The sequence below is a fragment of the Thamnophis sirtalis genome, unplaced genomic scaffold (genome assembly GCF_051295495.1).
Source record: "Thamnophis sirtalis isolate CommonGarterSnake01/CBP01778 unplaced genomic scaffold, rThaSir2_p1.2 scaffold_9, whole genome shotgun sequence".
Classification (NCBI taxonomy): domain Eukaryota; kingdom Metazoa; phylum Chordata; class Lepidosauria; order Squamata; family Natricidae; genus Thamnophis; species Thamnophis sirtalis.
In genome coordinates this window covers 32320206-32345260 of record NW_028261389.1, presented here as the reverse complement: position 1 = coordinate 32345260, position 25055 = coordinate 32320206, and the positions used below count along the sequence as shown (strand labels likewise).

Genomic DNA, 25055 nt, shown 5'->3' with positions numbered 1-25055 from the left:
AACAAAAGAGGAGTTAAAGCTCAAATGAAAGATGATACTAACTTTCTTTAACTTTATTTTAGAACATCTTTGTTAAAGATTTATACCCTGTATTTGTTCTGGGAAGTTGGGGGGGGGGGAGGTTGGGGGGCGGTTGGGTTCGGGTGGGGAGGGTGGGGGAGAGGAGGTAAATATTTGTAAAAGCCTTTTTAAAAAAATTCAATAAAAATTAAAAAAAAAGATTTGTCAGTGCTTAGGGCACCAGTAAGCCTTAATCCGCCACTGCTACCAATCAAAGCATATTATGAAGTTGCTTTCTCTTTCTCCTCTTTCCCACTTCCATTTTCCAATCTCTCCTTCGTCTTCTAACCGGATACTTCATGTCAAGTGGAAGAAAGTAATCACACTAGGGCAAGCCACTTTTATTAACAGAAAGTCTAATCTAAAACAATCCAGCACAAGAAACCCTTCTCAAGTAGGTCACAAACTCATTTTTATAAGAGAAATGGGTGTAATCAAGACTCCATTACTTCCCAAATGCTCAGGACTGGGGTTTCAAAGCTATTGGATTTCAAAAAAATGGGATTCCGAGCTTTGCAGAATCTTATACATTGCAAGTAATTCCTTCACATGGCTTCTCCGGAGATCTGAATATTGGCTTCTATTTTTAAACGATTAAAGAAATCCCTGCACAGTCTTATTCATGCCATTGCAAAAGTAAGTCCTCTGAAACACAGTGGGCTTCACTCCCACAGATATCTATAACAGATGGCTGTCTCTGTCTTTTCCTGTTCGATCTTTTGAAACTGGAGATGATTCTGCCAACAGTTAGTCTCCTATCTTTTTTCATACTATATTGAAGCTATGTTGAAATGTAAAAAAGACTTGTGTGTCATAGTTCTGTGAATACATTTTTATATACTGCAAGAAGATTGGTTCAGTCTTTTTATTTCAGTGTAAATGGGGGAAAATCCATCCATGCTAGATACCGAATGAGGTCAGAGCACTGACAAGGATCAGCTTGCTGATTAGTGTGAGATTGTTTACTGTGTTTCCATGAAAGATACCTTTCTTTGCCCATGATGGTGTAAATTAAAAGCATGCTTCCCCCCATCATATTTTAAATTACCATAAAATATCTGCAACTGCTTATTGATACTAATCATATTTCTTTCTTCAGCTTCCCTAACCTGATGTCTTCTCCAGATATACAGTGCCACAACTTCCATCATTCCTAGCCAAAAGAACCATAATGAATGGGGAGGGTAGGAAGTGTTAGTCTAACTGACTTGGATGGCTTTAGTTTTGGAAAAACTGCCTTAGTCTGACAGTTCTTTGTATTTGCTCATCTATTATCCCTCCCATTCTTTCTCCTCTGCTAATGTATGGACGTTCTGTTCCAATCCCATCACACCCCTTTTTTCCCCTTTCCTCTGATCCAGAGTTGTTTCCACTGCCCAGCCTTCTAAGTCACACCAGTCTGTCATCCACAATTACCCACCGCTCAGCCATAGACCAAAACATTTTGCCATGCTGAAGGTTCCCCATCCCTCCATCCCTGTTCCAGGCTCAGTCCCTGAGGATTCTTATGTGGGTTCAAATGTTAGCTGCAGCTGCAAACTGTTACTCACACCCCTGGGCCAGCTGGGATGAATGCCCTCCTTCACAAAAGCCTCAGTGTCTGATGCTCAGCAGCAGCAGGCGGCTGCTCCTGCTTCCCTCTTGATACCAGATGGAAAAGATGAACAAGAAATGAAGCGTCTCCTTTTGGCAGGCTTCCCCGGGGAGCCTTGAATTAAAGCCGTGGTCAGTCTCCATTCCAAACCCAAATGCATGGTTGAGCTGAGAGTGCATGCAAGAGCCCAGCATCCCTTCCTGTATCTCTGAGCTCAGCCTGATCCAAAAAGAGCGTGCAAACCCCTGCAGGAACCACCTACCTTTGAACATGAATCTTTCTTTGTCTCTGGCTGTGAACCTTCGGGTGGGGTTTCTCCTGACTTTTTCCTGCCCCACAGGCGCCTATGAGATTCTGGTCGTCTTTGTTTTTTCCGTAAGTGCCCGTACCCCTCTTTTTTCCCCTTCTCCAATGGATATTTCAGATAAGCAAAAGATGCTGCTGCTGCTGCTGTTACCACGATCACGTGATCTGAATATTAAACATCGCTGCAAAATCTCCCCCACACTCTGCCTCCCTCTCTTCCCAGGATCCAGAGCATTATCATTCAAGCATCTGGGAGACCTTGATTGGATTGATGTGCATTAAATTGTGCACTGGCTTCTGAAGGGAGGTACTGCTGGGATATGAGGAATAGCAGTAGCCTGGAACATGTCCCCTCCCCATCACATATATAAATGTTTCCTTCTCTGCCTGGTCTCAACACCCTCCTTCCTTCTCTCTGTTCCCAGGCAGCATTCATATGGCTTTGTTTGCCGAGCATCTCTAGAGGCAGACACTAGTTAATGGACGAGGATCATTAACCCCTTCAACAGTCATAGCATTCACACGTAAGGAAAAGAGGAAATAGATTCCACATCTAGGTATTCAGGGATTTTCATCTTGGCACTTGCTTTCAAGGAGGTTATGATAAATCTTGTGACATTTTGCATCCACTCATCATCACAAGATGCTAGCAACAACAACAGGGAATAAGGTACTGTATGGCAAGACATGATATATGTTAGCAATGATTTTACATGTCAACAATGATGCAGGCAGGGAGAAATCTGCCGTTGTGTTAATCTGAGTAATGCACACTGGTGTGTCTCCCTGTGTTTGTAGGCAATTTGCACAGTTGTCATGGTAAGTATAAATGCCTTAGAAAAAAACATTTCCATAACTGGCATCTATACTTACTTTGACAATATGCAGAGACCTATTTGCAATGGGAAACACTGTGATCCAGGATAAACTCTACAAAAGACATACAGTATATATTACTTCATGTGAAATTTATATATGTGTGAATTTCATGAGCAGGCATGACTTTATGGTAAATATCTCACATATGATTTCTGATGCCCATAGGCAAGATTTCTTAAAACACAAAATATTCTGGGTGCTAAAGGAAAGACTAGGAATCTGTATAACTGGACCAGAAGTCTGCACAGTAATTTCCCAATCAGCTGGAATGAACCATATTCACTGAATTCATTATTTTCTTATTTAATATTTGGAGAACAAGAGTTCAGAATGGAGATGGATCTAATTTGGAGTCAGGATTGTGGATGTTATGTGCATTGGAGAGCTAAACTACAGAGAAACTATACTCAACTACCACGTTTCCCGAAAATAACACAGGATCTTATTTTCTTTTGACCCCCGAAACAAGCACTTGGCCTTATTTTTGGGGAGGTCTTATTATTTTTTAAGTGCAGGAGGTAGTGAATGTGGTTACTTCATGGTTGCTGCTGTGTTGCAATATTTTGGGGGGCAGCTTATTTTGGGGGGAGGGCTTATTTTAGTACATGTGCTCAAAAGCCTGATTGGGCTTATTATCCAGAGAGGTCTTATTTGGGGGGGAAACAGAATATTAAGTAGAGTGCATGTCAGAATGCAACAGCTTTCAGATCCAACTGTTGGAATTCCTATCTACAATGGAAAAGAGATTGCCTAGAGACTGTGATGTTGAAAAACAACTACCAGTCAGCACACTTTTCTTCAACTAGGTTCCACCAGATACTGTTTCTGACACTCCTAGCTAATGTTCTCCATATTATTTGAAAAGCCTGAAATATATGAGGAAAAGAACAAATAGAAGAAAGCCTGCTATAGACAAGACTGAGTTAGATGGGCCAATTGTTTTATATCAGGCAGATTCTACTATCTGTGCTACAGTGTCTAATCTGGAAGGAGAACAAATGTTCACAGATGTATTATGACCCTTCCTTCACTAAGCTCAGGCTCTCATAGGTGAACCAATCACTTACTGTGTTCACAGACAATTGGAGAAATATCTATTCTGCTCCTAATCAGAGGTCTCTTAGAAATAGCTATTTTCACTTAGCAGTACAGCACTATATGACAGTACTGTCACTTCAATTGAAATGATATCAAGTAGCATAAAAGTATCAGATGAGATAAAGAACCAGCCTGATGTGATTAAATCATTGATTTGCTGCAATGTGATTAACTGTTTTGTTTGGTCTGCATATGGATTTCAATAGACTTCCTACATTTACTGAAATTCTAGAGCAGGAGTTCAACTTATCTGGAGGGCAGAAAGTTGGTGAATGCTATTTTATACATGCTACTCATTTAATGCTTATATTTTTAAACCACTTTAGAATGCTATATTCTTATACCGTCTGTCCTTTTCTACATAGGTAGTCTTCAACTTATGACCACAATTTTGGGCTCAATTATTGGCTTAAGTCGAGAACTACCTGTAATATGAAAAACAAAACAAAAACACAGATAACTCATGGATCTGATTTTATATTTCTGCACAGCCGGTGCTCTGAGATAATAAAACAATATTCAGCCAGAATACAGTTTCATGGAACATGCAACCCATAGTATGCCATTATTAACTGAGAGACTACGACCATTGATTTCATATACTGTATGTACAACAGCACTTACCATTTTGGGATGTACATTCTGACTCAGTTGCATTTACCACAGAAATGGTTGTAGGATTTTTCATAGAAGAGTGGTCCATAACAGCTTGCTCTTCAGGATACTCCTGAAGAAAGGGAGGGAGTATCTTAAGAGACCCTGATAAGCCCCGGAGTGTAACTCTTGGAATGCCATTTCTGGCCATGGATACCTGGGCTTTGTGTACAGCTTCTACCAGGATAGAATTCATGAGATCCTTTCCCATGGTTTGGGTATGTCCCTGACATGATGGAAAACAGCCAAAGCCTATTTTTTTCACCGAATCTGGTGTTTCTGTCTCTGAAATCTGGATTGTATCTTCAAGAGAGGAGCTGGTTTGTGCATCAGGAATGAACTCAACTGTACTCTCTGGCAAGGTTTGTAATCCAGACAGCAGCTGAGGACGTGGCAAAGACTGTTTTTTGAACCTCCCTGGTGTTTCCCCCATTGAAGATACCTTCTGGAATTCTCTTCTTGCCATGGGATGCCAAATGAGTTGCCGGCTGGTTGGAGGAACGCTGTTGCTTTGATGAAAAGTAAAAGACATGGAGCTGAGTTTCTGTTGTTCCAAACCATTAGTTGCTGTCTGCTGAAGTGACTGGTATCTAGTGGGAGGAGGACACGAAACCTGAACATCATGGCTCCCTGGAGATTTAGGAGAAAGAAGCCTAGAAGCAGGTCTGGGAATCCCTTTGCCTTTAGCCAGAAGAGTCTCTTTGGGAGAACCTTGCATGAATGAGGGGTTCTTTTTCAAGCTAGAGTTAACAGACCCTAAACCACCAGTCCCAGGTGAGCGAGCTGAACATCCTGGAATGCTGCTGCAATGAGGGGAAGTGCCTAAAACTGGGAGACACCTTCGGATCCCGTGTGGAGAGGGAGTGCAACCTTTATCCATCATGACTAGTGGTTGCCTTTGTTTTTCCTAATGAAATAAAAGCAAGTGAAAGATTAAAGAAGTTAAAATTGCTTTTTAACTGTTTTCAGCTATTAGGAACCTTTAGATCAACAGGTTTTACAGCACTGGAAGACTTTCCTAGTGAAAGAAGTTTTGAATACAAGCTTAAGTGTTAAAAGCACGTGTTTTTTTTTTCTGGACTAAACAGCAAATTAAACCTTTGATTTTATAAAGTTAAAAATGGACTAAGGGTCCAGATAAATTTAAAATAAAATTTTGGATTTTAAGAATCCTACTATGGGCAATTATTTGAAATCTTAAAAGAGAGATGAAGTTTTAAAAACTGGATATTAGAAGGAACTAGAAGATTACAATTAAAGGAGAAGAACATTCACTCAACTTAAATCATATGGAAGGAAGCAAAATATTTTATCATTGTACATGTTGAAGGATATTTTTGAACAATGGACCCAGAAGGTTTTTTTTTAAAGTTTAGTCAAAAGTGCCTAGAGTTATTTTAAAGGGGAGATTGACAGCATAAAAATTTAACAAATAAATAAGTAAATAAATAACATTATTTTTAAGAAGGTATGCCATTACAGATAGGCTGTGGTTAAAAAATGTTATGGAAGAACAAGTTTACCAGGCAAGACAGACTGTTTTGAAAGTGGGTTTAAAAAATACAGTTTACAAGAATGTTGAAGGAAAATACTACATTGGATATACAAATAAAATCATTTGTATGTCTTAATAATTAAAAGGGATAAACAAATTAAAAAAGTGATATGGATAACTTCCCCAGATTGAATTTACAAGAGATTTGTTAAAATTTTGAGCAATTTTCTGAAGTGACACAGAAAAAAATGAAAAGAAATTAAATTTATTTGAAATGACTATAGATCAATATTGCTAGAAGTAAAAAGAAGGACTATAAAGTTGGTTTATTGATCAAGGTTAATATATATATATGTTGTATTTGTGCTGATAAATAAATAAAGGGAGACTAGTATAGATCTATTTCAAGCTATTTAGCTCTTATCAGCTAGCCATACCCTTACTGGGATTCAGCACAAATACAACACATATGTAACAAAAGGCAACAGTAAAAATATTGGGTTTCTGTCTGGATGGTCTCTTGTGACGAGCCGATGGACAGAGAGTGGAAGCACTAATATATATATATATATATATATATATATATATATATATATATATATATATATATATATATATATATATATATATATATATATATATATATATATATGTATGTAGGTCTCTAGTTGTTCGGGTTTTCTCCCGCGTAGAATTGGATATGTCTTTGCGACGTTTCGACGAAGTCACATTCGTCATCTTCAGGCTGCTGCTGACTACTTCAGGTTTGGTGTTTCCAGGAGTAGTGTGGGATCTTGGCTGTTTGTCCCTTATAACTGCTGGTAGGGGATTAAATTTTAACTGCCAGTAGGGGATTAAAACTGATTGAATGGGGGCTTGGGTGTGTCTTGATTAGGTGGAAGTGTGTCAATATTTGGTGGAAGGGTGTTCTGTTCTGATTGTTTGGGAGGTTGTGTTTCCTGTGAGGGTAGGAGGGGTTTTGAAGAGGCTGATTGTGCTTTAGCAGTTTGGCTTCTGGTTCTGGGTCGTGCCTCCTCATCAGTTTGTGTTTTTGGTTGTTTTCTTTGTGGATGTTTTTTGGTAGTATTCTGTGTGGCTATTGTGAGTGTGGGCCTGGTCTCATTCTTCATGTTTGGGATTCGTTTGTTAATGAGGGCGGGTTTCCAAAGGGCTGGCAGGCGGGAGGTGTCGTCACGCCTGTTCATGCTATGTGGGTGTTTTTCTATTTCGATTGCTTCCCTGATTATACGGTTGTTGAAGTGTTCGGCCTTGGCGATGGTTCTTGTCTTATTGAAGTCAATTTTATGTCCTGTGGCTTTGAGGTGTTGGACCAGGGAAGAAGTTTTAAATAAGTCACAACCCCTGGTATGCCCAAATATGGGAGGAAGGTCACACTTCCACTCTCTGTCTTCGGCTCGTCACAAGAGACCATCCAGACAGAAACCCAATATTTTTTACTGTTGCCTTTTTGTTACATTTGTTATATTTATGCTGATAAATAAATAAAGGGAGACTAGTATAGATCTATTTCAAGCTATTTAGCTCTCATCAGCTAGCCACACCCTTGTTGGGAATCGAACCTGTGCTCTATTGCCTCTCAGGCAGATGTGTTAACCATTGAGCTACACAGCTCGACTCCTTATCAGCCAGCCAGGGTGAGAGGTATATATTTAAAGTCACAACCCCTGGTATGCCCAAATATGGGAGGAAGGTCACACTTCCACTCTCTGTCTTCGGCTCGTCACAAGAGACCATCCAGACAGAAACCCAATATTTTTTTTACTGTTGCCTTTTTGTTACATTTGTTATATTTATGCTGATAAATAAATAAAGGGAGACTAGTATAGATCTATTTCAAGCTATTTAGCTCTCATCAGCTAGCCACACCCTTGTTGGGAATCGAACCTGTGCTCTATTGCCTCTCAGGCAGATGTGTTAACCATTGAGCTACACAGCTCGACTCCTTATCAGCCAGCCAGGGTGAGAGGTATATATTTAAAGTCACAACCCCTGGTATGCCCAAATATGGGAGGAAGGTCACACTTCCACTCTCTGTCTTCGGCTCGAATATACATATATATTCATATTCTGGTATCTCTGATAATTCTTAATAGACTTTTGCTAATATCAGGACTAAAATGACTTTATCGATATGGGGGAAAAATATGGGGAAAAGTCGGCAACTGTAACTGGCAATGACTAGTGGAGTAAAATCCGTAGGGACACCTTTCCTTTCTTTTAATGGGAAAAAGAGATCATTTTTTGGAATTTTAAGAGAAAGTGCTAAGTTACTAAAATAGTTTATACTTGTGATGAATTGTCACTTTTCCCTTCTTTATATACTTATTTTCTGTCACTTTACTATATTTTTATTTATTCTTTTTCAATTTTGCTTTATATTTATCCTTTTCTTTTCTGCATCTTCTAATTTTTTCTTTTTCTTTTTTAATTTGTATTAATTTTTTAATGTTGTAAATTGTATTCTTTAATAAAAATTACTATTAAAAAAACAAGAAATACAATTCCTGGTTGTCCCTCATCGTAATTGTGTTTCTGATCAACAGGCTTAGTGATCTTTTGATAGACTGTTGTAACTTTTATTTGATTAAGGGTGCAGTGTGAAGACTTTTTTTTACCATGTCTTCCAAAATTCCATTAAGTTTTAGTCCCAGGCTTTTGAAGAAGACCTGATTGGGAATGGCTGATGTAAGCCATTGAAGAGATAATCTCAGAGTCCTCTTAAAAGCTCTTGGGTCTAAGATATAGCTTGGCTATTCTGACCAAACATTTATTATTTTTTCAAAGGATTCTTATACTGAAATATAATGATAAATGCTTACCTGGTAATGTAAAGGCAGAAAGCAGCTGAATGCTCATCAGGAACATCCCAAAACAATCTTTTATGGATTGCAAAGGATCCCATAAAGATATTTACATGAACTTTAACAAGGCATATTAACCCCAAGACATCCAAACTTTCTGGATGACATGAAGAATATGTTTGTCCCTCTTTCAAATGTCTTGCTCTTCTCTTTCTCTGCCTACTGTGTCCTCTTTTAGCTGTGGAGTGTTTTCTCATTCTCTTGAAGTGGGAGAAAGAGCAACTGGGGTGCTTGGAGCAACACTTTGCTGGATGCAGAGACAAGGAGTGGGCACAGGCTTTGAATGAGAACACTCATAAACAGCTTTGAATTGGAAATTGTAAAAAGGAAAGAAGTACATTCTGGAGATCTCACTGCATGTAAGCATCTAGGAACAGCATATAACATTATTCTTATGAAGCACTGTACAGACAATAAATATAGGAAAAGGCATCATATTATAGGAATTTTTCCCCCATTGCTGCATTAACAAGCATTCCTCGAGTCACCAACTTGGCAAAAAAAGTCTGCCTGCTAAATAGTGCTGCACCAATAGTTTCAGTGACAATGCTGGTGATTGTTGCTGTCCTTATGTTTTCAACATGAGACACTTTAAGGCAGCAATTGCTGGAGTCCCCTGGCTGCATTTCCCCTTTAATCAGTGTTACATAACAGGTAGGAAAATCAACCAGCAATTGCTGTCCTTAACATGGTAGGCCAGGTTTGAGCAGTTGTGAGCAAATGCCTGGAATGTTTCAGGTTATCTGAATGTTACATAGCCAACAAAGAAGTAAGCCGTGCTACTGACCTGTTAACTTGGTCTATTTATGAACACAAATCTACTGCTCTTATGAAAAGGTGCTGGATCTGTTTAGCTTGCATCTGTTTGTCTTCTAGAAGACTGCTAAACTCATGTGTACTGGCTGCTCATGCAAGAAGGTGATATGGATTGAAGGAGGAAGGAATAATAATGTCAGTTATTATCAATTCCCATGCAGCAGAGCAGACCTAAGTTGGACAATTTTTTTATTGCTAGGTAAATGGAAGGAGATTTCATAATACAAAAGTATTACTCCTATGTGCAGATTACAATTTGATATATTGGACATACTGCAATCTCTATGTAAGGGGAACATGTCCATATGAAGAAGAGTTAAAACTGATGGAACTGGAAAATATACATATTTTAGATACAGTATATCATATCTCTAACATTTTTATAATACCCCTGCTTTTCCCGCAGAGGCCTGACAGGAACAGCTGTCTTCACATCAAAAGCAGCCTTTTAGTTTTTACAAGTATATTGGCATGTTTTAAAGAAAACATCTGTAAATGTTCAATAAATGCTTTTCTGGTCAGTTATTCCTAGCCCAAAAGGACAAAAAAGAGAAGTAATATGTGCAGAGTTTTTAAGTTTCACTTGAAAAGGGGTGGCAAGTGCATACAATCCTATTAAAATTGTCTTTAGTTCACCACCACATGCCTTCATCTATTTGACTCAGACTCTGGCTTCTGCCTGTTTTATGTTTAATTTTAAGGCCATATTTGATTGTCTTGATTTATCTATATCATATGATGTGGCTAAGGGTTATGTCAACTGAAATGTGAAATACCCGGGCAGAAATTTTGGGAGAAAGTGCCTAGACCCTTTGACTTTCATAGTAGCCCTCTCCAGTTTCATATGGAAATAATGTATCAAGCATTTATTTGCAGGGAAGGAAACAACAGCAGGAATGGGCCGAACAATATGCTTTTTGTGTAACTTTTGAAGGGCCTAAAATCCAAGCATTACTTCCATTCCAGGCTTTGAATCTCCCACACTCTTGCTAATCTAACTCTTCAACCGCTGGAAAAGTCTAAATAAGTACCTAAGCCAATGAGGATGGTTTCTTCAGTTTTAGGTCATTTTCCCCCCTTATATTCAATTGTGTCTGATTCTCAGAGACTGCCCAGATAAGTCTCTGCAGTTTACTTGGTAAGATTTTTCAGAAGTGGTTTGTCATTGCCTCCTTCCTAGGACTGAGAGAGAGTGATAGGCCTAAAGTCACTCATTTGGCTTTGTGCCCAGGGAGCAACTACAACTCATGGTCTCCTGGTTCCTACCTTGATGTTTTAACTACTACCCCAAACTGGATCTTTTACGTGAGAGAATCACGTTATATTTGTTTATCATGTTTATCAGGGCAGAATTTATAATGTCAATGCAACAATATAAATGTTTTTAAATGGTAACACTCGAATATGTTTATTTGGCACACCATACTACATCTCGGCTGCAAAATCTGGATGATACTGGCTGATGGCAGAAAGTTACCCCCCCCCCCAAAAGAGAGATTTTGTTTTTTGTTACCATATAATTATGTTCATGTTGTGTAGCCAATGTTGCCTAGCTCTAGTTTATATCCATAGCATTCAATGTAACTTTATTATCAACTGATTTTAAAGTGGAAGCAAAGATTTTGTTCTGTATCATGTATCCTGTCTTTTATTTAACAATGGAAGATGAGGTTATAAATCCATTTTTAAAAAGAGGCAATAAGTTCCTAATTTGCAAAATGAGACAAGATTGTGGGCATTTCAGTTCCTTTCGGTAATATTATATCAGAGTTTACCTACATGTGTATTCATGTTAGGTCTGTGTAATTTGCGTCAGCGGTGGGATTCACTTACCTTCCCTACTAGTTCGTAAATGTGAATGCACGTGCCACGTTTGAACATGCGTACTGCCTTCTGTGCATGTTCAGTGCTCATGCATTAAGTTGCGGTGGGTGGGTGGAACCTCCCGCAGCCGCCACTACCAGTTCGCCTGAACTGGAGAGAACCGGCTGAGTACCACCTCTGATTTGCATGGTATCTTAGAATACACAACTGATCAGTGGTTGCTAGTATTTCAACTCATAAAAATATTTGTGATGTTAGGTTGTTGGGATCCTCTGACCTTGCTTTTCTTCTTGCAGACTTTTCATCATCAGGCCATGTAAAATTATCAGTGGAGTGAGAACAAGGTTTGCTTGTTGTTTATATATGGCATGAACATGATAAACAAATCTAGCATGATTCTCTCACCTAAAAGAGAGCCAGTTTGGGGTAGTAGTTAAGACATCAAGTCAGAAACCAGGAGACCAGTAGTTCTAGTCCCTCCCTGGTTTGTCCTACCAAACTTGACTGAAGTCAGACAGTTACATTCTGAGCTACCTATATTCTCCTCCGTTGCAGGTATATGTGAATTTGGATGTTAAATTTCTCAAGAAGTCCCATCCGAGACAGATAAGAATCCATGCAAATGCTAGCTATATTTTTAAAAGTACATGGGGCCAAAATATACATACTACAATCATACAATTTAAATGGATGAAAAAACAGGCAGATATCTTTATTTTTTTAAGATATTTCTGATGAGGATTGAAGGGTGCACCAGTTTTATAACGTAAAACTTCCAGAATAAGGTTGCTTCCTCCACTAAAAAGTACTATATGTGTGTTTTGGCCTCCTACTTTCATTTATTTGACTGCTGTGACTGAATCTTCATTAGCCATACTGCTGCACAGTTCTGATTTTTTGATATTTTTATGTACATATCTTTTAGTAAATAATAGTAAATATCAGTTTTCTGATTACTTAAAAAGTTATGTATCATAAATAATTTCATCAGTTAGCCTACATTACATTAAGGTTTACGTAATTACCTAAATCTAGTTATACATTTCCCAAATTAAATATTGCATTTAGATTTACTTACAATTTGGGTACTACTATAGAAAAGGAATAGTTGTTTTTCCAATTAGGGTAAATTACATCAGAATTAATTTATTTACCTATGTTCCATGATGTCATAAACAGAATTAAAGCCACCTACCTCTTCTCCAGGGGTGTCAAACTCACATTATCATGTTGTCATCACATGACATATCACAGCTTTTTTCACCTTTGCTAAAATGGGGGTGGGCGTGGCCAGTGCATGATGCATCCGGCCCATGGGCTGCGAGTTTGACACCCCTGCTTTACTCTTTGTTTAAAGTGAATTATTAAAAGAAATGTCCATTGATGAAATAATCAAAGAATTTGCAAATAGAAAATGATGTAAAATTAAAATGTAGATAATAAATTTACACACATACATAGAAAGGTTGCTGTCTGAATATAGTGATATTTACTTTTCTCAGTTCTTATAATTTAACAAGTTCCTATTAGGATTATTAAATTATCTTGGTAGCATTTAATATCTGACTGAGCTTTTAATTTTAATTATATGCATATTTTGTCTTTTGTATTGGTATTTTATATATGGATGGTATACATTTTCAGAGCCAAAAGGCAAGGCATAAAATTAAATAATCTATTCATTTTTATTCTAATTTAAAAAGAAATTAGCACATTTAGATAGGCTCAAGGCACTATGCCTCTTGTGTTTAATGGATGTTTTGGTCCTGCAATTCATGTAGTTGTTCATATGCATAAAAAAGAGGAAATTCTTTGTCTCAAACAGAACAGTAGGCTACATTATGCTTATGTAAATTTGTCTATTGTGAAAGGAACGAAATACTAAGACAAGGTATTGATTGACTCTGACTTGTTTATTAGAATTCTGTTCAAAATAAGCATTACCATTATACAGCACAACCATTAATATTACAATACATTTCATCAAAACAGTTTATACCAGCAAACAAGTCAAATTGATTATCTACTTTGCAAAATATAGAAAGTGCTATTGTAGTTTTTATTTCAGTTTCTGAAGCAAATGAATTAAATTCACAGTTCTGTACTAGATCATCCAACAGAAGGAGAAATGGTACACAGACTATCATGGTAGAAGCGATGATCAGATGGTGTTTCTGTTTTCTCTGTCCCCCTGCAAAATATTCTCAAAAGCTTCATTCAATCTAACAATTTCTCAATTGCTAAATTTCAGAGTTCCCTGAATACATGATATTCTGTAAGAAAGAATATTTCATAGATCTGCTAATATTTATCTGTTATTAGACTGATAAGGTTATGGGAAAATTTTTGAAGCTTTGTTTTAATATAGCTATTTGTACTTTTTCTATATCTGGACCAATATTATAGAGTATAATAGCCTGACAATATTAGGAGTTAGCATCATTGGCCATTTTGTACGATTGTGGTGGTTTAGAAATCTGATTAGCAGATAGATCCACGGACCAAATTCTAAGGTTCACAGTTCTATAGGCATCCTCGTTCTGACCGCCACAATCTACAGCCCTCAGCACTTTCTCCTTAGCAGTGAACAGTATGGTACTATGTCTCTGTACTCTTCCCAATAGGCAAATAATGATGATGGAGAAGGAGCATCGTGTGCACTCATCTTGTGCTTTACCCTTCTGGACCCCTGTACAAGTTAAAACTGTACAAGGTTTATTTGATGAAAACTCCAACCACCCCCGAACATCACATGCCAGGCACAGCTGTAGAGCTTTCTCTGGATGTATTCATTTAACATCAGTCTTAACAGCATGAACCTAATTTTAACAACTCTAAGGCAGAGAATCCTCAGCACAATGCAGTTTGACAATAAATTATCCAGTCCAGAGAATGAAACACCTTCGTAACAATTCTGAGAAGTTAGGACAACTGGATTCAGTCCAGGATCCCTCCAATTCCACACTCCCCACAGTAGAGCAGCATTGTTCAGTATTAATCAATTTAGGGGGACATAAAAATATGATATTTCAGAGCTGTTTAAGTTACACTGTCAAGTAACAGATTTAATCTCATTGAGGAAAAACAATGCACATATTACTTTCTAAGCATAGTTTAGGTTTAGGCTGAATATTTTAAAAATTCCTAGTAGTCTAAAAAAGCTCAACTCCTGATCTTCCCAGTACCCATTTTTTCAAGTAAATACATTGTTTCTGGGATTGAGGCATTTATGTTTTTCTTTGCAAAATGTTTCTTTGCTAATAAAAAAAAGTTAGAAGCAGAACAGATCTGGCACCCAAAAATAAGTACTACATACTTCAAATTGACCTAATTTGTACAAAGATATATGTACTCCTGTTCCTATTTATTCAGAATTAATGTTTAATGCTTTCTGTTTAGTTTGGTCCCTAGTTAAATGCATTTAGGATTTGTACAGTTTTTAAAATCTGAAATAGAAAAATTTTAATTTTTTAATTAATGTTTTAAGTATGACTTTTTTAAAATCAGCATGATCCAAAGATCTTTATAATTAAAGAAGTATTACTTTAATCATAAAACATGTGGGTTTTTTTCTCACAAAAATGCACCGTATGGCTGTCCATTTATGTATGCTATAATATGAGTTCAGAGCTAATACTGGTGTTATATTTGCAGATGAAGTTATTGTGTAAGATAGGAATATTTCATATGTACACATAAAATGTTCACAAGGAAGCTGGCACTTATGGACAATATAAAACTTGGCAACAGTTAAACAGTTAAGAATTGGTGCACAAAACAGAAGAAGGAGCCAAGACCTGAGACAGTGCAGCCAATGGCTCTTAAGATGCTGTTGGAATTGATGTCTATCAAGCTCAGTCAAATGGCTGTTAGCAGGCATTGTGAGAATTCAGTAGTATCTGAAAGGCCAGCTATGTTCTAATCTTCTTTTAAAATAATTTTCAGTAATCTTAAAAAACAGGAGTAATGAGCTCTTTTTTATAGGTAATTTTTAAAATTCCATTATAAGACATAGCTTAGTTACATTGGATTTTTGTCTAATTTTTTTCCTGATAGTTAAAAGAAGAGAAGTTGAAAACATATTGTAGATTTCATACTTGTTTCCTGTTTGAAAATTGAGTTTTCCTCTTACCATAGAAAGTATAGAAACAGAACAGAGATCTATCAAATGTTAACAAATCTCTCATTCATTATTGGATAATAAAGAGCCATTAATGGGTGGAAATATAACAAGAGAATTGATGAGTCTAGCTATCAGGGTCAAAATTAAGATTACTAGACATACTGATCTGAATGGCTAGGTTCATCCCCCATTTTAGTTGAAAAGTAGGATAAATAGCATTGCTTACTCACAGTACATATTCATACTAATTATTTGGATTTTGGACTGAAATAAAAGGATGCACAGAAAGCTGACTTAATTGCTTAAACACTCCTTAATGGTTGTTTTGACCCTCTGGTAATGTTACACTCAAATGCAATGTGAAAGCATGCTCACAACATTGATTCTGGATGGATATTGGACATGCTACAAATGCATTCTATTTTTTATCACAAGTGATAACAGTCCTGAGAAAAAAATCAGGAGAAAGATTTAGTGCAAATCAGTGCCATAATGCCCCCTATGCCCATATATTGCAACTGTACATTAGCTATGAAAGAATATTGTTTCAAAGTTTTATATTTGTTAATAAATGACTTATTGCTACCCCATTGCTCTGCTTGGGGGTTGTTCATTTGCATTGGTAGTCTAGTTGCCACAAAAGAGAATCAAGACTCAGAAAAGAGGCCTCTAAGTATCACTCAGAGACTATGGCTGTAGCTAGCAGCAGTGCTGATGGATAAGTCACAGACAGAGAAGAATGGCTATTTATATACGGGATGAGAAGAGGCGGATATTATTTTAGGAACTATATGGTGTTGCTGTTTCATTGTCTCCTTATAAAAATAGATCAGGTGATACAAATGCAGAAGCAAGCTTGTTTACATACCGTTTCTGGCTCAGACAAAGAATGCTACACTTACTGATCTTACAAAAATGCATGCTTCCTCGCCCCTTCCCCATCCTACTGTAAAAATAGATGACAATTTGCCACCCTTTGATAGCAACAAACAGTTGCAATTGTAACATAAAATTTGGCCTTTTCATTGCATGTGCAAGAAGCTCTGAACTGGGAACACTTAACATTTTGGAAAATTTAAGATACTTTGAATACTTAAAATGACACACAGCACATGATTTCAAGCCAGGAATCCATTTTGCTGCGTTAGCTGTTTTTAGAAGTGGAAATTTTCTTACCTGTTATGTATATTGGAACTAAAGAGTCCCATGCAAATGTTATTTTCAGGAATGATGCCTGGAACAATATTCACATTGACCCAGCAAAAGGGTTTTGAGACAAGTTCCCCTCTCTACAAAAGCAACATTGTTCTAATGATATTAATGGTATCCTCAAACATCTACCATAACTCCCACATAGTATCACAAATTGCCATGTACTATACTTAAATTCAGTTACTGCTGAAAAATTGGTCAGCTGTTTTCAAGTGAGAGGAATGGCCGGCTATGAACCCATGACAACTCATGGTGAACTGGTCAAATGAGAACAAGAGAAGAAATTGAACAAAGTCTTTCTGTGCTATATTGTTGTCAGGGTCTATGGCACTGCATTAGACAATGGAAGCTGTCAAGTGTAAGTGAGGTAGATGTGAGAGGAAATTACAGATGTAGAAAAAGATCTTTATGCTACACCACTAATTCCAATGAAGTATGTAATGTACGGAAAGATGTCCAATATTCAAGGAATTATGAAGTAGAGTACAGTGATACCTCAGGACTCATCCTTAATTGGTTCCGTGAGGTGCAATGAGTGCCAAAAATGATGAGTACCAAACAATCTTTTCCCATAAGGGATAATGTAATGAGTCACAAAGCAACTGACACTGATAAGTTCTAGCTTGTGTGTAAAGTACCAAACTGATGAGTACCGGGACAAAATCTTCACATCAAAATGCATTGAGTACCAAAAGCATTAAGTACCAAGGTATCACTGTATACAGATACTATAACAACAATGTTTATACATTCTTAACTTGGAATGTGTACCTGCAAGCACATTGAAGAAAGAAAGGCACGTGTTCCTAGCATGGAATGTGTACAAGAAGAGCTGGTGAGCATACTATTCCGCTCCTGCCCCCAAGATATAATAAATGGAACCAATGTATTAAGTTAGCACAACTTGAGATATTATGTCATCAATGGAATAAAACTGCAATCAGTGATGCCTTAATGCAATTCAGCAAAAACAGTATATTTATAATAATATAGGACTCTAGAGTTTGTTATTGTGTAATTTTCATAGAAACTGAGATTTTGTGCATATAGTTATGTTTGCACCAGCTATAAAGAATTATACACCAGCTTTAAAGAAGATGTGGACAATGTGCAAGCATTCTACATGGATACTACTAACCCATATCATATACAATGTAGTTGTGGAAAACTGCACTGGAATTATGCAATCATGGTCTGTAGTTCAGTAGCTCTTAAATAAGATGTACGTAGGTAGACTGTGTACTTCTACATTGTATAGTGTTAAGATCAATTATACATATAGAAAGAATAGGGCTAGATGGGGCATTTGAGTTTTAAAAGTCTTATCCACTTCAACAGACACAGCAGCAGAGAACTGGAAAAGTGCTGCAGTTCAAATTCAAAGGATAAGGAATAAGGAAAGGTGAAAGATCCCATTCTAAATAATGAACATAGGTTATTTTTCTCCATCCTTAACCTGCACAGAATATGTCCTTCAGCATATCTGAGCTCAATGCTGGAAGTGAAAAAGTATATAATGCATTAGGATGTTTAAAATCCAAGTGATTTTTTAAAATGGCATAATGTTAGATGTGTTTTCAGAGCACCCAGAATCTATACTGATTATCCTTGTAGTAAAACATAACCATCTAGTTCCTCTTTAAGTGTAACAATTTCCAGCAGATTAATTTATTTACAGAGGATCCAAAAATTCAAATGATGGTATAATGTACGGAGCTTAATTATTAAAAGTTAAAACCAGAAGCTCCAAGGTGACATTATTTAAAAGGTGTATTTTAGAGAAACTAGCAAAGAATACTTCATTAAAAAAGAGCCACATCACAAAGAATGAAGTTATGAACTGACCACATAATGAAATTGTCCTGAACAAACCAAATGTTCATCTGTCCTGGGGAGCAGAATACTAAACTTCAGGCACTCCAAATCCTAGATTATCTCGTATCATCAATGTTTTCCGGAGGTCTCGCTCCATGATTGGTCTTTGTGTTCTCCACTTGTGTGCTTCCTGAAGTCCTGGCTCAAAATAGTATATACAAGCTCCAAAGCCCACCAATATGAGAATTGAGATCATCAAATACATTGGCACAAACCAATCCAGGAAATGAGGCATAACCACTAGACAAAAGGAAAGTAAATATAAAGAGCTGGTACTGATGAATAGAAAAAATACAATCTTATTTATTTATCTAAAACATTGCCATATGCTAAATAAGTAGATAAATCTAAAACATCTATATAAGTACCTACCTTTCCACCAACTCTGGGCAACTCCCAATCAAAGAGTAAAAGACATATTAAATCATTTTTAAAACTATAAAACAGACCCAGTTAAAACATAGAATATTAAAAACAACAAAAACCTGCCCCAATCCGAGCAAATGTCTCTTCATCCAATTTTCTCCTAATGCTTGGGGGGGAAAGCCAGACCTGATGAACTCGAAGGAGCAAGATGTTTGACAGGGCATGGGTTATCATGGAAAAAAGTACAATTCTAGCTCCCACTAGATGACAATATTTGGGGAAGGAACAAGGAGTGTGCCCAACCTATCTGATCTGATAGGAAGGGTAGATATCCTTAGGGAAAAGCAGTTCCCCAGATATCATGGCCAGGTGCACATAGAACTTTAAAAATGATAAGCTTGAATTGCAGCTGGAAAAAACAGGAAGCCAAGACAGCTTGCACAACAGAGTGTTACATGGGCAAACTATTACTGTGATGAAATGAAATAAAAGATTATAAAATAATCTTTTTTCTATTAAACCCAAATAACTTACCTTGAAAAGCTGGCCTTTTGCTCCTCTAAGACCTTATTTTAGAACTTTTTCTATTCCTAAGAAGAAAAATAATATATCAGAATAAACTATACAAATATGTATATTTGTCCCTTACAAATCGTCAATATTTCAAAATAGATTTACCTATTATTTAAAGCACTTTTTTATTCCTCCTTTCAATCTTGTTACAATATCCAAAATAAAAACACAGTTATAACAGCAATGTTCCATAGCCTGCTGCTCCAGATATATAGAACAACAACTTGTTCTCTTCCTTGATCTGGTTTAATGTTGAAATCCACATGTATTTTGATATTGAGTGTTGGGTGACTTCAGTCTCAGTTCTTCCTACTTGGGGTTGGCAAGGCCATGAATTTCAAGGCCTACATGCTGACAACAATCTTGTCCCAAGCAATCTTTGGCACCAACCCTTGTAGGTAGTCATACATTAGATGCTTTGTTCATCTTGGAGCAGTTGTGTGAGGATCTGAATATGGAGGGGATTACTTCTAACTTACTGTCTTGGCCAAAATCACTTCCTAGTCTAACTGAGATTTTCTGTCATTTCTCCACAGAATATGAAAACTTTGATATCTGGAATGGTGAACCTATGGCACCTGTGCCACAGGTGGCACGCAGAACCATTTGTCAAGGCATGCAAGTGTTGCCCTGTCAGCTGGCCAGCTGAGTTCAGCCTTTTTTAAAGCCATTTTTCGCCCTCCCCAGGCTCCAGAGGCTTTATAGGAGCCTGGAAAGGGTGAAAATAGCCTTCCCCCACCCCCCTGGGAGGACCTCCAGAGGCTTCAGGAGCTTCCCTGAAGCCTCCGGAGCGCAAAAAAACCCCAGCCCTATGGGCAAACCGGAAGCACGGGAACGAACTTCTGGTTTGCTCATAGGGTCGTTTTTTGCCCTCTGGAGGTTCAGGGAAGCCTCCTGAAGGTCCCTGAAGCCTCCAGAGGGGCAGGGGAGGCTGTTTTCGCCCTCCCCAGCTCCTATAAAGCCTCTGGAGCCTGGGGAGGATGAAAAAAGCATACAAAAATGGGGGTCACGCCTCTGATGCGTGCATGTGTGCTGGGGGGGTGTCGCGCATTGCATTATGGGTGCAGCACGCCCACACACGACCCCCCTGCGCTCCCCCCCTTATGGCATGCAAGCCAAAAAAGTTTAACCATCGCTGCCCTATATGGTTTGGCAACTCTGTATCTTCAGGACCCCTTTCTAATAAGTGTTGACCCTTTTGACGAAATCATCTCTGGAGAAGCTGCTTGTGAGCCCCCAATGCCATGAGGTGAGGAAGCTGAAGACAGAAGGTGCTGCTTTTCAGTCATGACAAGTTAGCTTAAAGCAAAGCTGGCTGCTCCTGGAAGATAATGAAAGTCATATTTTACTGGATAAACTTTTTAGAGCACCATCTGGAACCAAATTTTGTTCCTAGCTTATTTGGTATTAGATATCAACTGTGACTTTTGGCTATGCCAAAATATATGATTTTATATGTTACATGACTTTTTAGCTATGTTTATTTTATTTTTTTAACTAAATGTTTTGAAATAAAATAATTCTAATTTTGTCAGCTATTTTGACAATGTTATTGTTATAGATCCTAATGCTCCAATTACAGACACATGATGAGGATTCATTTTACTTATGCACCACCTTTTTTTCAGAAACGTGATACTTCTTCCACCAGCTTTCCCCCCACCACAATAACTTTGAGAGAAAGGCTGGACTAAGAGATACTACTGGTCCCCAATCAGCTAATAATCTTTCCTTATTAAAGGTGACTTGGACCTTGGCCTCTCAGTCCTAGACAATACTTAAACCTGAATACTCTATTGATTGAAGCTCTCTTTCTACTTTGTGCAATGTTTTTTAATTTGTAAACTCAAGGGCAAAATCTATGCATTTTTTTTGAATCATAGAATTACAGAACTGATAGTGAAAGTCATTGGATCCAAAACTCTTAGTGCAGCAATCTTTTAAAGTATATCTAATAGATTTTTAACCTCTGGCCAAGCACATTCAATGAATGGAAAAATACAACTTCAGAATAATTTTTGTTGTTAAACCGTTATGTAACATTGGGAAGGGTTTTTGCTATTCATGATTTTCATGTTCAGCTGGAATCTGCCTTTCTTACATATTTTACTTGGTGTTCTGCATTCTGGAATGAAAACAGATTTTCTGTGTAGCATCTTTTCAAGTTTGTTTTTTCTCAAGGCTGAATGTTTCCAGTTCAGTTAATTTCTCTTCACAATTTCTAGGCTCCTGAACATTATCTTCTCTGAACCTGTTCCAATTTGTCTGTTTTTTTTAAGTGCCCAGAATTAGGCACAGTTTAGTTTGAAAATACAATAAAATATATGTTTGATAATAGGGGAATATTATTCACAATCCTACAAATTTGTAATTTCCTAGGAATAAGAAATGTGTTTTGTGTAAAGAGACTCCATCTTAATTGTGTTTTAAAGAAATGTAGAAATGTCCATATTGAACAAGAAAAATATGAACTTGGACCTCATTTAAATCTCTGTATACTATTAAATGTCTTTTGATATTAAAAATATCTTCAGGGAGACATATTTGATGAATTTTATCATGTGCTGAGTCCAGTCAAAGATAGTTTTCCAATCAAATGGTCCAGCTATGGTCAAGTACTCGACTATTCTGGGAAAATCCATACTTCTAGCCAACAGAATGGAATGTTCCAGAGCCCCAAAGTTCTGTTTCCCTTCCAGAAATAACAAATATAAATCATGGTGATGTGACAATGACAAAATATTTACTGTGACATTACAGTGCAACCTTTGGCCTTTTGTATTGTATTGTGGGTTCGGATGCAAATATTTGTATAATGGCATTGGATGAAAATCATGTAGTCTGTGCCTTGTGGTGCTGCAAGTTTCATCATTTATTCCTCCCTTGCTCCATTCACGGAAACCTCTGTTCCCCTTGTAGTGATGTCAGAGAAATAAAATAGAGAAGCTATATTCCTACAAATGGCTGGTTTTGTGAAACTCTTGGTTGTGCCAGAGACATAATGTAGATAAATTAGAAAGCAATTTTCCTCTTTTCCAAGATAGAATCAAATACTGTCTTAAAAGGCTGTCTTAAAAGGCTTTTTAATCAATAGGATAAAAATATGGGGAATTTTTAAAGGGCTACAATTTAAAAATTGCTATAAAGAAACACCCCCCCCCCAAAAAAAAGGAACTTAATTCCAGAGCTTTGCAGTGCTGTGATAACTCATTCTGATACTTTTTAAAAATTACTTTGTGGTCTAGATCCAGTTTACCTCTGCCCTCTCTTTAGACCAATCCTGTGGGACCTTTATGAAAAAAAATATTTAAATCTTTTCTTTCAGAGAAGATTACTTTAAATGTTCATGCCAATGCCCTTGAATTATGTAACCCTCTGCTCTTTTTCTCCTTTTGACCTTGCATTTCAATTTGTTTTGTGTTTTGAACTGGATTACTGTTTTCCCCAACTAAATTAATTTCAATTTAGTCTAATTTTAATATTACCCAAAGAAATCACTTATATACTTTAATTCTGTGTGTTTTCTGTTCAGTATGTTACTAAAAGCATTTAACTGAAATAAATTACTGCATGCATGACAATAGGTTATCATTTGATAATAGATTATAATTAGAAGAGCTTTCAGTGAATGGATCCTAAATGAAGTAATCTATAGTTCAAATCAAGTTCTTGAACATACCTAGTAACACTAGAAAGCTAAGACTCAACTAACCTCATAGCAAAAATAATAGAGCCAAAGAACCAACCCAAGAATGTCCTCCAAATAACAAGCACATTTGATCCTAAATATTTTGAAATCATCCTTGGAATGGAAATAATCAAACAACAAGAAGCTGCTTGCAATAGCTTTTAAGACCAAAACAGAATATTGTATTGTCCATTGTCTAATTATCTTAAAGCTACATTTTGCAATATAAAAATCATATCCATTTCTAGGTTATTATTACTATCCCACCTCTATACACAAATATTATTGAGTAAACAGTATTAATTCCCTAAACTATGTAGATTACAACTAAGTTATTAAGACCTCAGTTCTATACACACTTACCTAGGAACAGAGGGTATTTTTCAACACACTACAGAAGAAAACAAAATATAACAATGTAGGGATTATTAACATTAAATATATCTGAAAGAGAGTAATTCATTTAGCAATTTATGGCATTTACTCTTCAGTCTCTTGCATAATCCTCATTTCTATCCTTCTCCCAATATGATGTTTGGATTTCAACGTATCTATACTGTGAGATTTTTTTTCTGCTGGTTTATGAAATGGCTGGTGATATTTAAATGGCTCTTATGAATCTAAAAGTAGACCTCACCTGCATATTTGTGTTCCACAGACATAGCAGACATGGGCACAAAATAAAACATTGGATAAAAACATTCTAATCCCTACCCTACTATGAATAACTGGATCTACATTCATTTTTGATGTCTCAAACTGGTGGTATATCTAAGGAATGTCACATCTGCAGAATTTAAGCTCAGCAGAAGTTCTAAAACACTTGAAGTCATGTACCACAAAATAGCAAGATATTTCATCTTATTAATTATGCCATCTTTATGCATTCAGAAGTAGGTTCAGAATTAGGACAGCACAGAACAGCACAAAGATTTTTAAAAACACGATCAAAGACTTGTTAAGGGCTACCAAGTAAAACCTGTGCACACATATCCCCACAGTAATGCCACAAAAGATGCACCACCTACCTCAATCCATGCTTCACGATATCACAGCTGCTAAGCAAGCTATTCTAGTACCAGGCAGCTTTTGGAGGCCAGTAGCTCTCTGCTGTGCGGTCAGATGACAAGGCAAAGGATTTCTTCACCCAAGGCAGCCGGAGTCCTCAAAGTGCCAGAACAGATTGGTCCAGATTGAAGACAGATGGAGCTGCACTTGCTCTGCATGCAGCATGCTGGTGCATGCGGTTGTGAATCATACACTGAAGCTCACTGCTTGATCATCTGCTGTTGCCAAAGGACACTCCCCCATTCCTCCCCTCCCCATCCCCAATAGATGTACGTTACACTCTGGACCAGTTTGGCATCTTTCCATCCTACTCTCATTTGAGTGGGCCTCCTCCTTTTTCACCCTCACAAAAGAGGCAACATTGTCCCCAACCAATCAAAATACCGAAGCAAATGAGGACTATCAACGGTTGTCATAGCAACAAGCCCAGAGAGCTCTTCTCTGCATGTGATACAAAGGATAAGGGAAAAGAAAGAGGTTGAGAGATGCTCTAAGCTTTGGAAGGCAATTTTCAATTTGACAGATGCTTTCAAATGGAGCAG

General features: G+C 37.2%; 2 protein-coding genes across 5 annotated transcripts in view; both read right to left on the bottom strand.

Moving 5' to 3' along the window:
• Window positions 1-9146, bottom strand: part of SEPTIN3 (septin 3) — a 28708-nt gene extending 19562 nt beyond the window's left edge. Inside the window, exons 1-2 of one of the 2 annotated variants that reach the window (XM_014052061.2) lie at window positions 8927-9146; window positions 4562-5498 (exon numbers count right to left, since the gene is read on the bottom strand). In XM_014052061.2, the coding sequence (XP_013907536.2) occupies window positions 4562-5474 (913 nt within the window). In that variant the 5' untranslated portion in view covers window positions 5475-5498; window positions 8927-9146. Of the gene's footprint in view, window positions 1-1916; window positions 2604-4561; window positions 5499-8926 lie in introns of those variants that run through there. The other variant, XM_087723235.1, reaches the window with a different exon arrangement.
• A 4356-nt stretch (window positions 9147-13502) lies between these two features.
• Window positions 13503-24731, bottom strand: SMIM45 (small integral membrane protein 45). Of its 3 annotated transcripts, none has more exons than XR_015697725.1 (4): window positions 24474-24731; window positions 19719-19774; window positions 18789-19058; window positions 13503-13799 (listed from the first exon to the last, which is right to left on the bottom strand). XR_015697725.1 is itself a non-coding variant. In XM_087723234.1 (4 exons), the coding sequence occupies exon 4, from the start codon at window positions 19051-19053 to the stop codon at window positions 18847-18849; it is 207 nt and encodes a 68-aa protein (XP_087579360.1). In that variant the 5' UTR covers window positions 19054-19058; window positions 19719-19774; window positions 23809-23836; window positions 24474-24731; the 3' UTR covers window positions 13503-18846. The 3 variants fall into 3 exon arrangements, 2 of the variants coding, with proteins under 2 accessions (XP_087579360.1, XP_087579359.1); XM_087723234.1 differs by adding an exon at window positions 23809-23836 and having other exon boundaries at window positions 13503-19058; XM_087723233.1 differs by having other exon boundaries at window positions 13503-19058.
• Between the last annotated feature and the right edge of the window lie 324 nt (window positions 24732-25055).